This window comes from Aphelocoma coerulescens, chromosome 15 (assembly GCF_041296385.1).
Source record: "Aphelocoma coerulescens isolate FSJ_1873_10779 chromosome 15, UR_Acoe_1.0, whole genome shotgun sequence".
In the NCBI taxonomy this organism is placed as follows: Eukaryota; Metazoa; Chordata; class Aves; order Passeriformes; family Corvidae; genus Aphelocoma; species Aphelocoma coerulescens.
The window spans coordinates 2,939,270-2,956,523 of NC_091029.1; the positions used below are offsets into that span (position 1 = coordinate 2,939,270).

At 40.3% G+C, this 17,254-nt stretch overlaps 1 protein-coding gene across 2 annotated transcripts in view; it reads right to left on the bottom strand.

Annotated features, from left to right (window-relative positions):
* Positions 1-17,254, bottom strand: part of ATP2A2 (ATPase sarcoplasmic/endoplasmic reticulum Ca2+ transporting 2) — a 44,775-nt gene that overhangs the window by 8,821 nt on the left and 18,700 nt on the right. For both annotated transcript variants that reach the window (XM_069030447.1, XM_069030446.1), the window contains exons 6-15: positions 12,207-12,287; positions 10,773-10,858; positions 9,352-9,816; positions 6,918-7,006; positions 3,640-3,742; positions 2,984-3,115; positions 2,772-2,894; positions 2,379-2,597; positions 1,280-1,615; positions 852-1,072 (exon numbers count right to left, since the gene is read on the bottom strand). In XM_069030447.1, the coding sequence (XP_068886548.1) occupies positions 852-1,072; positions 1,280-1,615; positions 2,379-2,597; positions 2,772-2,894; positions 2,984-3,115; positions 3,640-3,742; positions 6,918-7,006; positions 9,352-9,816; positions 10,773-10,858; positions 12,207-12,287 (1,855 nt within the window). The remainder of the gene's footprint in view (positions 1-851; positions 1,073-1,279; positions 1,616-2,378; positions 2,598-2,771; positions 2,895-2,983; positions 3,116-3,639; positions 3,743-6,917; positions 7,007-9,351; positions 9,817-10,772; positions 10,859-12,206; positions 12,288-17,254) is intronic.

Sequence of the window (17,254 nt, forward strand, 5' to 3'; positions counted from 1 at the left end):
GAAAACTAAACACATATCCAGGAGCAAAGACTAACCACTGGCATGCAAGCTTTGAAACATTGTCTTCTTCTTCTTCTGATAACTTCAAAAATTAGGGTTGTTTTTTCCCCACTCTACTTGTCTGTATAGGTAAATATATATATATATACACATGGATAAAGGCTTGGAAACCACTTTCTTAAAGACACATTTTAGCTCAAATGACTAAGCTTCATTTCCCTAGATTACTGCTAGTCCCTGCAGAAGTTTAATGAGCCTGTAACTTTCATGGCTCCAAGCCTGTGTGAATAAATAGAACAGAAATAGGGGCTGCAGCAAGAGCCATATGAAGGACAGCCTTAAAGCTGACAAGAAACAAGGCAAGACAATTGCTGTGCTTTCTCCCACTCTGGGAGAAAGTCTGCTTTGATATAAGGACTGTGAGGAGACCAATATTTACATTTTGTCACCAGAAATGCATTCTGTGGTGCTGGGTCACCGCTGCTCCTCCCAGAGGAACACAAGACATGTTCCTGAAATCTGAGGTTAAGCAAACATCTAAACCATGCCCATAACTATGTTATCTGAAATTCCAGATCTTGTACCATTTGATTAAGGTTTTGGTTCTCCTTCTCTAGAGAATTATTGCAATCATAGAAACAGTTGGAAAGCATTACTTACTGAGCTAGAATATTCTACATAACACAATGTGCAACTTTTGTGGCAAGCTACAATTCTTCACCAGGCCAGAAACATGCAACTTCCACAGACATCCATTACCTGGAGAACTTCCTCCTCCAGTTTTAGTGAGAAATAGTGAAGGACTCCATCATCACTACTCTAGCTCAAAGGAAAAATAAATTTAAACCTACCAAACAACTTCCCCAACATTGGAGGAGATCAGGTATCGGATGAACTGTTTCATGTTGTTATAAATTGCCCGTCCTTCTTCCACAGCAGCCACAATCGTGGAGAAGTTGTCATCTGCTAAAACCATTTCAGAAGCAGTTTTGGCCACTGCAGTACCAGAACCCATGGCAATTCCAATTTCTGCTTTCTTCAGTGCAGGGGCATCATTGACACCGTCCCCAGTCTAAAAGGAGAATTCAGAGTTGGGTGGGCATAAACATACAGATCCAGAAAGGAATTTTGCACTGGGTGTGGTTTTGGATCCTTAAAGCTCACTAAGTGCAGGGAAACATAGAAGCAAGTGTTTTCCAGAATGGGGAATTACTCTGAGAAGACCTAATTAGGGTTTAAACATAGCATTTGCCTTTCTAACCAAGTAACCATCGCTTACCATGGCTGTGATCTCATCGAAAGACTGAAGAAACTCCACAATTTTGGATTTGTGGGAAGGCTCTACACGGGCAAAGCACCGGGCATGGTGACAGGCATCTCTCTGGGCAGCAAGGGACAGCTCGTCGAATTCCCGGCCGGTGAAGGCTTTGGTGGACACGTCCTCATCTTCCACAAAGATCCCGATGCGGCGGCAAATGGCCACGGCCGTGCCCTTGTTGTCACCAGTGATCATAATAACCCTGATGCCAGCCTGTCTGCACAGCTTTATGGATGAAGCTACTTCAATCCTCGGGGGATCCAGCATTCCCACACAGCCCACGAACGTCAGGTTGGTCTGAAACAAGATACACCGAGTTTTAGTGCAAGATCCTGCAGATTTCTCCTCTGGCAGCAGTGAAATAATTGTTTTCCCTGCACGTTACATCTCTCTGTGTCGTGACATTTGGGATTGCTCCTTGTCCTGCCTTACCAAATTTTACTTCAAATGCACTAATTTTACGAGTTAAAACGTGCTCTACTTGCCAGCCTTGCAAATTCAACCTGCAAGCATTGAGTCTTTCATTTTTATCATCAGTGCCAGGAGCAGAGAGAGCACAAGCCAAAACTCATGCAACTATTATTACCTTCCTTCTAAATACCAGATACAGATTTCACTGGAAAATTACAGAGCAGCTAAGATGATAATCATGGACTGAGCCCTTGCAGCTGTCAGCACAGAGGCAGGCAAGTGAACCTGACTCCCAGAGCAGGTATGTTCCACCACACAATCCCAAAAAAAGTCTTGCAGTTGAGCAATGCCAAACTGAAAAACCATAAGAGCTGAAGCAACAATGCAATTTTTGGACTGTTTAACTGATTTCTTCTTGTGCTTTTAGCCAAGCAGCAGCAGTCTGTCTACATGCCATCAACAGTTTCTTCTAAAACACAAAGTCTGTTCTTACACCGAGCATTCCCTCCACACATGTGAGGAACTGTTGTGTCTGACATCAAAAATACTCAGAAAGAAAATTCTCAGATGTAACTTCCTCAAGGAATAATCAAACATAAGGAGTCACCATTCTTCAGTTTGAGAGAGGCAGAAGTGCTACAAATCCTACCTCATAGTTAATGAAATTTGAGGAGTCCTCCAGATTCATTTCCTCTTTTTTGGGAGGATTGTCATGGGTTGCCAGAGCCAAGCAACGCAATGTGTCTCTGCCAGTTCCCCATTCTCTAATGACAGACATTATTTTCTGCTTAATTCCTGAGGTTAAAGGTATTTTAGCATTTCCAACACGGACATGTGTACATCTGTCAATCACACCTTCAGGAGCACCCTGCAGAGGCAAAAAGAAAAAGTAGTTTAGCTTAATAAATCCCTTTCCATTACAACATTTGCTTAAATTACAAAGTCCTTCCTCCCACTTCAAGCTGCAGTTTGTTATACCATAATTTTTAAGTATGGTGCTACTTTGCACCATTTCACCACCACACTCACTCAAGGGACTGACCTTAACAAACATCTTGCTCATGGACGTGCGGCTCGGTTTGTTCGGAGTACAATAGACAGACATCGACTTCCTGTCTCTTGAGAATTCCAGAGTGAATTCTTTCTTCATGAGTTGTTTTATTACCTTATTAAAACAAAAAGCATACAAATGCATTTAGGTGATCCATACTACAGAGCTGTCTCCCCAAACAATGCCAATAAAGGGGGACTCACTGAGTTGCAGGCGTTTGCACGTTCAATTCTAGAAAGTCCCTTCAGGTCTGTGTCAAACACGTTCATTTTCTCAACCAGACACGTAAGCGCCGTCTCTGTGGCTTCACCAACCTTTTCATAAACTCCCTTAGCCTTGAGTTAACACAAAGCAAACAAAAGCACAGGAGTTTAAACCTCACCTGGAACCTACCACAGATAAAAGCTCAAGTTTCACAATGGTGGGGGGGGGGAATGGGGGAAAAGCTTAATGAGATTTAATGTGGCACATGAAACAAGTAAAACTACCTGAAAAGAGCAGCTTTGAGGAGTTTGATTTGTAGGAATTTGAAGCCCTTACCCTCAAGAGCAGCAGAGAGAGGTGTCAGTATTTTATCATCAAGCATTTAAGACATTTTGGGATTGGCAGCAACTGTAAGGCAGTGAGGCAAAGCAAGAAAGCAGCACCAGGAAATCTCCAAATTACAGATGACACTTGCTGCTGGATTTAGTTCTCAGTGTTCAACAAACAAGTAATTCTCAGAATTAATACTTCAGAGGGCCTAAATACTCTCCCCCCTTGACTAGAAGGGGATTTACCACTGCAAGGTATTACACAGACAGATGAGAACATTTATCCTCATTCCCACACTCTCCTCTGTTCCAGGATATGAACTTACTTCATTGTAATCCAAAGAGGAATCATTGCAGAGTGCACAGATCGTTGCAAGTTCCACAAGACCATCATACTGGCTACATTTAATCAGTTTGTCATCTTTATGCCTTTCCAGAGGAAGAAAAGGGGGAGACTGAAGTTAGTTATCTAGTATTAGCATCTCATCTTTTCTTTATCCTCTTTACTGCATTTCCATTTAGTACAATGCTCATTAGATATGGACTTGGAACTACAGAAGTTGTTGAGAAGAGCAGGATTGCTAAAGGGGAGTTCTGAAGTTTGGTCAGAGCCATGAATGGAATGACAAGATCATCAATGACATCACTCCCTGAGTGACAAAACCTCACTTCCTCCAGCGACAGTCCCACAGCAGCGTGGAAAAGGGCTCAGTGATGAGGCACAGGAAAGCACTGTTTGAGCATGTGCAGGGCTTGGAGGGGAGATCCACACAGGAGAGGGATATTGCTGGATACCTGAGGAGTTTAGCTTCCTTCCTGCTGCATGTTCTGCAGCTTCACTGCAATGCATGAAGTGCATGCACTGGGCAGGCATTAAAGCAGATTTCACTTCTTTAATTTCCTAACAATCAATGTCTATTATATGTGAACATTCTAAAGCCATGAAAAGTCAAGTCATTTCACAAGACTAACTCCACTAGAAAAGAAATACTCTTTCCTAGTAGTGGTACACACTTAATGACAAACACCTCAAGGCTTCAGAGAGAGGGAAGGTACATTTTCCTGAAGTAAAGCACCATTTTGACATCACAAGTAAGAAGCAACTTCTCTGCTTTCACATTTGGAAACTGTGAATTGATTCCTTTTCTGGAACATTCCCATACTTCCACAGGAAGAATAAAAGAACCAAGACAGTGTTCAATACTGTTATTTTCCCACCAGCAAAATTAGCAAGACAGAGCTAATATATAACATCTTTTATTAAAGCTCCCAAGGAGGGGAAAAAAAAAAAGGTCTGATGGAGGAAAGATGTGGATCATTACTCTGTAAGAATTCACAACACAGACTATGACATGTCCCATTATGTAAGCTTTTGTTCAGTTGTGGCACTGCAAACAAATTCCAGTGTTGTGTAACACAGCACGAGAACAAAATGAATTTTAAGAAAACAAGTATGTTTTTCATGTTCCATTTTGCATATAATCCTACAGCCATAAGCTGTGGCTTTAAAGTCCAGCTCTCAGGTTGTCACCTCGTCTATCCCACCCAAAACTTCCTGTTTTCACCTGTTCTGAACTCAAAGAACACCAGCATACTGGAATATCCATAGCTTGTTACGCCAGGGTGTGCTTTTTATAACCCTTGTTTTTGTATTCCTTATCAACAGTTTCTGAAGAACAAATGCAGTTTAAGGTGCTGGGATCAGTTCTGGATAAAGGAATTTTTTTTCTTACAGCTTCAGGTTTTTCAAGATTAACTCATTTGAAGGTCAAGTGCAATCTGCCAGTTCTTAATTATTGTTGGGTTTGTGCTCTGTTTGCAGTAAGCACTGAGTGTGCTGACACATGGCAGAACTACTCCAAACTTTGACAAACTCCCAATATCCCTGCAAAATAAATCATTATGAAATTTGGGGCGTTTTTAGAAGGAAATATTTGTGATTTTATATTCTGAACGAATCTCAGGGGAGAGTCAGGTATCATATTTTTTAAGACTAAGTGAAAAATTACTGATTTAGTGCAAAAACACTTAATGGTTATGCAATTGAATAGGCTGTGGAACCAACAGTGTCTGAAGTACCAAGTAACACCTGTCAGAAACAGTTCATATCTGGAGCAGGTCCTGCTCTGGGGCAGTGCAATGGATTATCTGCCTCTTAACCCCCCCAAACTTCATTTTCAGTGACAGTTTGCAATCCAAGGTGAAGCCAGTCACCTTACTTAAAATCCCTCCAAAGCCACTGCTTTAAAAGCTGCCCATAAATGCAGAAATAAACCAGCCCTAAGGCTTGGAGTTGAGCTGAGTTTCCTTATGCTCCAGTAAGAGCCTTTCTGAGGCAACTTCCCTCTCTCAGAATCCTTTGTGTCCCTGAATGCAGTGAGTTTAACACACTTGTTCACATTCCTCCAACTTCAGCAAGTGAAAACAGCACATTAACAAACATTGCTGTCTGTCTCATTATCCCCCACATCTGTCACCACACTCTATTTTATTCTTTCGTTTGTCTGGAGCTCTTGTGAGATCAGCTAAAGAGCAACAGCTGGGAGTTTTGCAAGGTCTGGAGTCACCTTGTCTAAGCAAATGCTGCCTCCTGAAATGAAAGTGTAAGCTTTTGACAGCAATTAGCTTTGAAATAAAAAGGAGAACCGGGGAATTAAGATTTCCAGCTGCTGGGAACACCAGGGTCTTAACTGCTGTGGGAATTAAACAGAGATAATCACTATTGAGATGGGCAAGATTGCAGGAGTCAGAGGCACACGTGTGAAACTGCACAAGGCTCAGACATTTACAATAACTGAAATTAAATTCTACTTTACCCATAGCAGAATTCTACTCTGCAAGTAAAACTGAATTGATAAGATTAGAAAACACATGGAGGACTGACCAAGTAAAACGAGCTGTAACAAGCCAGTAAACTTTTCTTCAAGAAGCAGTCCTAAAAACTCCTGAAGTTTTCAGGATGAACCACTTACCTCACTAGTAGAGACTTGCAACTGCTAAAGTAAACCAAACCTCATTCCTTTCCTAAAGGACTGGGTTTAACAGCAGCTCAAATAGCAAAGGCTGGGATAAGCACGCATCAACTCAAGTACAGATGCACCAATAAACCACTGAGGGCCAGGAATTTACAGTCAATTTAAGAGGTAACACATTCAGAAGATGCCTCAGAAAAAACAACTTCCCTATTCTCTGAGGCAGGGAAATTGGAAACACTGAGCTCACAGATTAGCAAATGCTCACCTTCTTCAGATTTACCCAGCTTTTAAATAAAAGTAAACCTCACACAGAAGCACTGAGATAGCTAATCTCAGTCCAGTAAGACTTCAATAAAATAAATCCTCTCTACCCATAATTAATTTTTAGATTATCAAGGGAACTTTGCAATACTGGAGACTGTATTCAGTGTTATGAAAGTTTACTTTTCTACCATTTATCTTCGTTTTCCTGTTAATTACTTTGCCCCCAGCCCTTCAATGTGCATTCTCACAGGCTGACCTTTCATTTATTAACAATCACTATTGAATATTACACACACCCCTTTTCTAGACCAAAGTAATAGTGAATGCATAAACAGACAAATATTTAACTTGAACAGAACACTTACACTTCTCCCATGGGAGCATATGTTGAACCAGTTACAGTAAATTCGTTCAGAGAGCAGCTGTCTCCTTCTACTCTGTCCAGGATAAACATCTGAAATTAGAGAGTTACAAGTGTTACTATCTTTGAACAATAATTAATTCAAGAGATTTAAACAGGCCTTAAGCAAGCAGGTACAAGAGGCAAGTTCAGGCTGAATAAACAAACCAGACAAGTCCTGATCCTCTGCACTTCAATCTCACATATGTTTGAACAGCTCCATACACTGAAGCACAAAGTGCAGGTAACAGCCCTTCTGCCTACAGATCTCTTTGGAAAACTGAGCTGAAAACCACAGGAACTGTGTACACTTCAGCTGGGAAGACCATTCACACACCACCTGACAATCCTCACTAGATCCAAGCTCTTCCTAAGCTTCACAGCTGTGTATTAATCCTCATGTAACACAAACCATGAACTAATTATCTACTTTGAAACAGTCAAAAGCAGCTCAGCTGGACACTGTCAGCTTGGACACTGACAATTCCTCCCAAAATCAAAATAAAAGCATTTACAAATAGGAGAAGCTGAGATCTAAGAGGTGAGGTTTCAGCAAGAGTCAGACTATGGCCAGTTTCTCTTAATACCAGCCTTAAGCAAAAGTGTTGCTTGTCCTGGATTTCCAGTTACAAGTCACTTTACCACATGGAACACTGGGAGTTTAAACCATTCAGCCAACTCAAGTGCTGTTCTAGCACTGGTGAAATGATATTTTCAAATTCAGACACCCATCTGAGGGATGCAGTTGTACCTCTAAGAGACCTGCAACTCAGTCATTCTTTTGTTTCCTTTCTAGGAGAGCTGCAGGCAGAGCCACATCTGAGGATGGAGATAAAAACCACAGTGCCTGAAGCTGTCTTACTCTTCATGGCTTGCTGGAGTGGTACTGGAGAAGATAATTTCTCACTAATTGATGCTGTATCCTAATGGAACTTCTGATCCACTGGTTAGTACAGACTATTTTGTCACATCACATTTTAGCAATGTCCTCCTCTCCCCTCATTGTGCTGCCCTATGTTTTAGAGAAGCATTCTCACAAAATACAGCCCAATAAAATAAACTTATTGTTACAGGTATTAGAATTTTGCTACATTTTTGCAAACTGCAATTTACATTCTGCTGCAGCTGTCAGAGGTTAACAAGGAACCAAGTAAGTTGTACTGGACAAGATCTAAAACATTTAGCCCTCTAAATAAGGAGCAGAGCATTTTGAGCTTTTAAATAAACACAACTTAAATGATGAGTTAACCAGGAAGCCTCTTGCTTTTGGCATCTGCAGGATGAAAAAATCCCTGCAAAGACTAGGGCAGTTATGCAACTCTACTGCAAGTAACCTCTTCTGGAATACTGATGAGCAGCTGCTTTGTGTCTCTTAGGTATAAATACTACGATACTTAAGGAAGCAGAACAAGTCAACCACCAATTAGAAAGAAAAAGCCATCAATCACATGAGAATAAAGTGCTTAGGGCTTACAAACTTTCACCACTGGTGTGCAGTGCTCAACATGCACACATTTGGAATTCTAACCCAACGTAATGAGACTCTGGACATTTCATGTTGGAGTTGCTGTGCCACTGAACATCTAAAGTTATTAAACAGAAGAATTCAGTGTTTTTGCCACTAAATCCCTACACAGAAGCACAAACTGGCAACTGAACACACAGTATGTTAAGTGATCAGCCATGAAAGTCCCAAATTAGCCAACACTAGACAAAGTACTGGGGGGAAGGGAGGAAAGGCACAGAACTCATGCTTGCCTAAAAATACACCAACATTGAAGATGACCCTGGCAATGCTGGTGACAGGGTCAACTGCACCTCAAGCTGCCAGATTAGTCAGTGTTGCACACTGAAAACACTACAGTGATCCATATGAGACCAGCAGAGCTACTGCAGGTAAGATAACCAAATAAAGGTGGAACCTCCTCAGAAGTGAACACACCTTTGACTTCCCAAGCTGCTGCAGTAAATCTCCTTTTCTCACACTAAGTTTCTCCACCACTGTTGTCTTTCTCAGTTAAAGACCCAAGTGTTTGACACTTACACACAGTCTGGTCTACAGTGTAACTTTCTTAAAAAAGGCATAAATCCCACCAAAGAACTACCAGCAACCTGAAAGGCTCCCAGACAAGTCAATGGAAAGCTGCTTACAAACAACTTTCTCTTCCTTGAGTGTGGGTAGAGCTATTTTTAGCCATGACTAAAGAAGGGAAGACAAAAAAGCCTTCAAGACTACACAGTGGAAAACTGAATTCAAAGTGGAGGCTTATCTTAGGAAAATAAAGCAGGATTTTGATGATATGAGAACCGAAAGAGCTGGGATCAGGGGAATTTGAGCAGTGCTGACTACTGAGAGCAGCTGAGGAGCAAAGGAGCAGCAGAAGCCCAGTGGGACGTACCCTGCACACAGACATCTGGTTGGTGGTCAGGGTCCCCGTCTTGTCGGAACAAATCACCGAGGTGCAGCCCAAGGTTTCCACAGAGGGGAGGCTCCTCACAATGGCGTTCTTCTTGGCCATCCTGCGCGTGCCCAGCGCCAGGCAGGTGGTGATGACAGCAGGGAGGCCCTCGGGGATGGCGGCCACGGCCAGGGCCACGGCGATTTTGAAGTAGTAGATGGCGCCGCGGATCCAGGAGCCGCCGTGCACGGGGTCGTTGAAGTGGCCGATGTTGATGATCCACACGGCGATGCAGATGAGGGAGATGACTTTGGACAGCTGCTCCCCAAACTCATCCAGCTTCTGCTGCAGCGGGGTTCTCTCTTGCTCGGTGGCCACCATCTCGTCACGGATTTTCCCGATTTCGGTGTTTACCCCTGTTGCAATAACCACCCCCATGGCCTTACCAGCAGCAATGTTTGTACCCTGAGGGAAAGAAAGAGAAGGGAAAACTTGGAGTCAACCTACAAACAGGTTCTGTGGGTGAGTTTCTTTTGTTTGGTTTTAATTTAACAAAAAAAAGCCACCACAAAAACACCTCAAACCAAACCACCTCATGCAAGCCCAGATTGTGTCTCAGCCAGGACATGGAAAAGGGTAAAGAGGAAGAGGATGACGCTGCCTGTGCCTGTAAGGGAACACTCCAGGGTGGAATTTCTGCTCCCAGAACAGGCTCAAAATCAGTCACTATTGACCTCTCACAAGCAACACAGCCAAACCCAGTTGCTGAGCAAGCAGTATGTATTTCAACTGAAATACTGAATGTTTTTTCCCTCTTTTTTTTTTTTTTTTAAATTAGGGCTCTATTTTGTCAGATTTAATGTTATTTACTATGAGTAATAGATGTGTTCCCTGAAGCTCCCTGTGTGAACACATTTAACATGGAAAGGAACAGTTAAATTAAGCAGCCTGCCAGCAAGAAGTTATTTTCTTACCTGAAAGATATTTAATGCTTCCTTTAAATAAATTTGAACAAACTATTTCATTCCTATATAGAAAGCCAGTTCTCAATTGTAGCTACACGACACCAAAATTTGTGTGGGCTCTTACCATGCTGAAGAACTATTACTTTAGGAAATTACTGTAGAGACACTAAAAGTGTGTGTGCTCCACCTTCCAAGACTTCCTTGTGAAGGACAAAAATAATTTTCCTCATATAGACTGGTTTCATCCAGCACCTTCCCCTGAGGACAGCTTTTATTAAAAGTTAATTCTAATTTTTAATGCGTTTAGTTCAATGTGTATGGAGACACACACACAGATGTGTAGAGAACACAGCAAAGTCATGCAGCTTTTGGGGGAAGACCTGAAGTTCTGCACATTTTTATCAGCTTCAGTGTTATTTTAAACATGTTCTGAAAATCTCAAGACAAATAACTTACAGAAAAGAGCATGTTCTTCTTGTCTTGATTTACAGCACGAGGATCAGGCACAGGGTCAGTGTGCTTAATAACAGACACAGATTCACCTGAAATAAAGAAAATAGTCTTAAGAAGAGATTATGCATCTGGAGTCTGAGGGACTCAAAAAAGTTATAATCTTGAGCCCTAAAATTTTTAGGATGTCAAACTTCTTTCCTCAAATGTTGGCCAAGAAAACTGAAAATTATGTATCAGCTTCTACAAACATGTCACACAGGTATAGAAAGGTTCCTCTTCTTTAATAGCAGATGTTCATTGCTACACCAGATTTCACAAGGTGGTGCTCTCAGCTTCAGTCACTGAGTTACACTACTTTGTGTAAGCTCAAGAGAGCCAAAGCTTCCTCCTTTTAAAAGGATTTTGTTGAGCAGCATCTCAGACCTCAGTCCTATTTTATCAGTCAGGAGACTCAAGCATCAGCTTGGCTGAAAACAGCAAAGGCTTCCTTTAAAACAAGAATTCTGTTACTTAAATAAAGGCAAGGAATAGTCCCTTTTTATAGAATTCTGGTGGGTTATTTCTACTTATTCCGACAGCTTTACAGGCATGGAGTCCATTTTCCTATGCTAAACATAAGTAAAGCTTGATCAATCTTGTGCTATTCAGGATCTGTGGTGAGAAACTTTGGAGCCTGTTTCAAGACAGATTCAAGGATGAAAAATAGGCTTCCTATGAATACTTTACTGTTTTAAAATTCAGAGCTAGTTAACATTAATTTATGCTACCAAAACAGGCAGACAGATCTTCATGTTCCAGCTGAAAGAAAATTGTTGTAGCATGCTTGGTTGATTCCCAACTTCTTTCCTATATTCAGAAGTGCTGCTACTTTGTTTTGTTTTCAACAAATCTGAAAAGGGCTCTAAAAATAGCTCTTGCATTTGAGGGCTGGTACCAGAAAACACACGAATGTGTGTGCACAGAATTTCAGCAAATAAGGCTCGAGTGTATTGAGTCTTTAGTGGCAGCAGCTTAAAAGCTGCCAGTATTGCAAAAGTTGTTCTCTCCTGTTGCAGAAGACATTTAGTAGATTTACATACTTTCATATTTGAGTGGCGACAAGATGTTCAAACCTAGCAGACTCTGTGAACTAGAAGAGAAATTCATAATTTTTATTTTAGTTTCCCACAAATTGCTTGTGTCTGTTGGGAGAAGGGGATGACCAAAAAAGCATTACAAGACACATTAAGAATGTTCATCCCACTAAAGGGAACACAAAGCCAATGATGAAGCAATACATTCAGCCACTCTAGAAGTTACCAGATCAGAAATTTACTGGACTTGAATGCAGAGAACTTCAATAACTGCAGGCTTGTTTCTGATGGATCATTCCAAATGAACGGTGAAGAGGCACTTTCAATTATGCACATAATTACATAAAAGTCACAGAAACTGTACCTGTGAGAATTGACTGGTCTACCCTTAGAGTTGTAGATTTGATAGAAGTAATTCTTATATCAGCAGGAACCTTGTCTCCAACTACAAAGGAATGACAAGACAAAGTCAGAATTTTGCTGTTTGAGAGGTTTCTGACCACGTGTCCCTTAGCTCCGTCAGCCAGAAAAATGACTTTCCAATAACTGCTCAAATGACTAAGATCACCAGCAGTTTTTGCTGCTTTTGTGACTTGCAGTACTCCCATTTTCTGAGTATCCAGTACACTTTGACAATTTAGACTTGCCCCTACCTAACCTCCAAGAAAGAAGCTGTAAATCACTGGATTGTTTCTCTAACAACACGGCCACTTGAAAGCAAAGGGAAAACATTCTCAAGAGCAAGATACCAATTTCAGAAGATGTATTTATAAACAATCAAACCCCGTAGCTAAGGTGAATCGAGTTCCCTTTTCAGAACAAGTGGTCCTGTGGAGTCTTTCAGTTGTTTTCTCTATGCCCAAAGGGAGTCCTCTGCTCTCCAAAGATCACATTATCCACAAGTATTTATTTAGAAAACTAAAATAAGTTGTATTTTCCTTTTCTTTGGCACCAATTGTGAGAATAACGTGCTTCTGCAAATATGCTCTTGTAATGTTATACTTTGAATCCTGTCAGATGTTTCAGAGTTGGATGTTAACTTCAGATCACACAGTAGCTTTCTTTTCCAGTAATGCTGCTCTATTAAATAACCACAATCCATATCCCAGTTACAATTTTCACAGATCTGTTATGTTTATCTTGTCATACACATTTCTACTTTGCAAAAGACAACACTGAAGAAAACAACAAAACAAAACAAACAACCCACAAACAACAAAAAGTTCACTAACAAGTGCTTGAGACACCAAAGCAGCAGATGATAAGTTAACACCACTCCTAAAAATGGCAGTGATGAATCCAGTTGTCAGCTGAGCTCAAGCATCCCTAACATCTCAAAACTAATTCTTCTACCTTCCTACTTCCTCTTACCCAGCTTTTCCTAGTTTTTAAGAAAAAAACTAAAGCTCTACCATTTTGTGCCTACTGAAAATAAATGGCTGCATGCAAATTAACTTGCTAAAGCATATTAATGAGGCATTTCTGACTCACATGGAGGGGTTCTACATTCTGCATGTCAATGTTGCTAATTAACAAGACTGAACACTCCTAATGTAATTTAGCACTGCAAGCATTCAAGTGTCAGCTAAATTATTATAAAATAATGCAAAGAAATAAAGAAGGGAGAATAACTAACTAAAGACAGCTGATCTTTTCAGTAGGTGGAATCTGTGTCCCTGCAGTGAAATTGAAATAAGCTGCAATTCCTGCAGGAACTGCTTATGCAATCAGCAGCAATAATGCACATTAAGAAATAATATCATGAAAATCTCTACAGTGGTGTCACAGCCTTGGCTCATCCAACCACTCACACCCTGGAGTAGAAAACTGTGCAACAAAACCCAGAAGAGGAGAATTAAGTGCTACTTCAAACGTTAGGAAAACTTGCACCACGGGACTTTCTGTAAATTCAGAGTAACTCCAACCATTAAAACCAGCAAAAGATTGTATAGTTTTGCCTGTAAAGTCAGACATGTGTTTTTGTGAGCATGTGTATATGAAGGGATAAAAAACCAGCCACAAATGTATCATTATACCATGTGAATACTAATTTAAGCCACAATGCCCTTGAGCAGCAAGAGAAAATAGCCTTAGACAAACGGTGGCCTAGGCCAAAAAAGGCAAAACTATTCAATTGCTCTCCTGGTGTCCTGAGGAGGGTTATTTGCAGACACACAGTAGCAGCTGCTTTTCAGATATGGCTGGACAGGCCAAGCCCTCAGAGCAATGTGGTGAGCGCCTGTCAACCTGCACAAACATCTTCAGAGCACTGGGAAGAGCTGCAGAGCGACAGCCAGCCCACATCCACCACATCTGACAACACTGGTAAAGATGCATAACACAAAAAAGAAGCTGTTAAAAGACTAATCTTAAAACCTTCAAGCAACTGGACTGACATATGGCAAAGTTCACAAGCGATTTTCTAACCTACTTCTGAACTGCTCCAAGTTGTTCAAACTCAATATTCACAAGACTTAAAATACTTGGAGAGACCCCTCTAACAGACTACTGATATTCAACATCAGTATTTCCATGAAAACTACTACTGTTGTTATCAATTGCCTGAACTGCCAGAACCAAAGTGTTAAATTTATTATAACAGTGCAGCTTTATAAATTTATCTCAACAATTTAAGATAAGACACATTATTCACTCGCCCTCTCTGACTGAGAAGGCTATAGTAAAATATTCAAGGCATTTCCAATAGGCAGGAAAACTGCACAGCAAGGTCAATTACAGAGATATTTTAAACAGCTCTTTGCAAAATAACAACTATGACACTAAGTCATTTATAGTCTTGAATATACTTTCAAGAGCACAACTGAAGCTGAAAATAAATAGGAAGCCATCCTATGACAGAGAAGAACCACAGGAAATGTTCAGTGAGCAGTGTACTACAGATCTCATCTACAAATAGAAGGTGTTTTTTCCCTATACTTTTAAAATAGGAAAAAAATTGTCTGTTGTTGCTTTTTGGATGGCTTTTTAAAATTCATATAATTCAGTCCACAGAACCAATGAAAGTAATATCCAAGGCTTGAAAGAAATGAGAAAGTGATTATGTATTTGTGTTGCTCAGCACAGAGCTGCTACAGTAAGTGATACAATTCCATAGTCTGACATCTAAAATAACAACTCAGTTGCAGAAATATTTTTATCCATTATTTCAACTGAAGGTTTAATCCTAAATAGTCACTTGATTTCCAAAACAGCTTTGAAGAAATCAAATTAACTGCTTTCAAAACTGCCCAGGTATGTGTTCTGAAACATAATGTAGCCAAATACATAACTACTGATTAAAACATCCCCACTAACTACAGCATTGAGTGCTGCTTGGAGGAGTGAGAGAAGGGTTTGGTTTGAATCATTACAGCTTTACCCACAGAATCCTTTTATTCATGCATTTTAGAATTTTAATACTGAGCTTCAGCACAGAATAAATGAATCTGTTTAAAAACAACCTGGTCCCTACAGGGGGTTAAAAAAGATAAATATCCATTTTATTTAACTGTACATGAGTCTACACTGAAACAGACAATTTACAATTTCCACTCCTTGGTAGAAACTAGAGTGGTACTTTGTTGCAATAGGAATTTAAAGTTTATGTCAGTTGCTTTAAAGAAGTCACAATTTTTCACTGAAAATAGGGATAATTTAGCACTTGAAAATACGGGGTTCTTCAGCCACCTAACCAGCAATGTTACCTGCCAAGATTCCCACTGATTACACCCAACACCACAGACTTTCTTCTCAAGTTCAAAGCTCCCCAGCCCTCATCTTCCTGCTCCCAGTGCTGTGGCAGTGTTATGGGTCAAGTTCCCTCTATATGAACACATATATTTGATTTTTACACAGTCCAACACTGTTTCTCCACAGACTTGTCCCACATCGACTTCAAGTACAGAATGTACTTGTCCCAGTTTAATACTTGGCACTGACCAAGTCCTACAGTGAAATGACCAACTCATTACCTGGGTGTTTCATTTGAGCACTGATATCCCTTTGAATACTTTACCAGTTTCCAGCAAAGCAATAAAATTAAATATTTCATTTCAGAATTCTGTCAGGCAGTGGTTTGAGACACTCACTGGGAAACCTCTAAAGCCAAAATACAATATTAATGCTGCAGGCTATGGCAGTCTGTGCTTTAAGCAGCCCAGAAAGATGGGCAGAAGTGATGGGACACATTCTATGAGCAATGAAGGTGGAGGGAAAATAACTGCTAAAGCTGTGTGGATTTCAGTCCCTTGTATTTTTAATTACTTCTGGGTACTAACAAAGAACCTTAGACTACAACAGGACCATACTCATCTTTCAAGTCTCAAATTATTAGACTATCTCAATATAGTCTATTGAGATCCATATGCCAGATCTTCTAATCAAAACTGCTGGTGACAGGAGGCTCAGGAAGCAACATTAATTGTACCTCCAAAAGCCACTATGCTATAGAACAGTCCTCAGAACAAAACTACTGCTTGAAATGTGTACTTTGACCCCCGATATCAGCTCTGTTAACTCTGACCCCTCACACCACTGGAGACTTACTCAGAGATTTACAGGCAGGTACACTGTCAAAAGTGAAAAGTTTTGCTTCTTTTTTCTTTTTTATGTTAATATGTTACAAGAACAATTCCTCTTCTCAGCAAAGAAAGTGATATGTTTGCAGAAAGTCCCTCTGTGTGATCACAGCAAATGAAAGTAATTCTTCCTGTAGAAGTCAGAAGGGCTGTTCATATACAATATGTACCTCACACTTTCTTATTTATGTTTATCATTAACCAAAGCCCGTGTCACCCTGGATCTGCTATCAGCAGGTTGGGGGTTGGAACTAGACTTTTGTAATAAAGATTATCAGTACAGCTCCAATTATTCTGTAGTTGAACAGTTTGTGAACACAAACAGCTCCTGAAACTGAGTAAAAGCATCCCCAAACCAATTGCCATAAAACATCAAATGGAGAGAGGAAAAAAAAGTGTCTTAATATATTAACATTCATTGTTGACAAGTTCATGTATTTTGGTTTTTAAGACTCTATGGTCTTTCTCCTGCTTTATTAGGATGCTCTAATTTTAGCAGGCTAGAGTAGAAATACTATCAAGTTTAGAAGATATAATCTACCACACTGCTATTAGAACACCTAAGTGAAAATACACGGGGTTTTACCATCCGAAGGAAAAGAAGTAAATATTAATTCTTTTGCCGAAACACATGAAGTGTTAGCAACTGTTTTCTGCTCTAACATGACAGATTACTGGTACAGTTATTTAAACCACTTTTCCTAGTGAGGCATTTAGGTCTCTTTAAGAGTCAGTTATTTCAGTCCCCTCTCTTACCCAAAAGTAAGTTTATACTCTAAATTAGAGGATACACCATTGTGAATATTTATTAATAAACTGAAGCAACTGAAGCTTC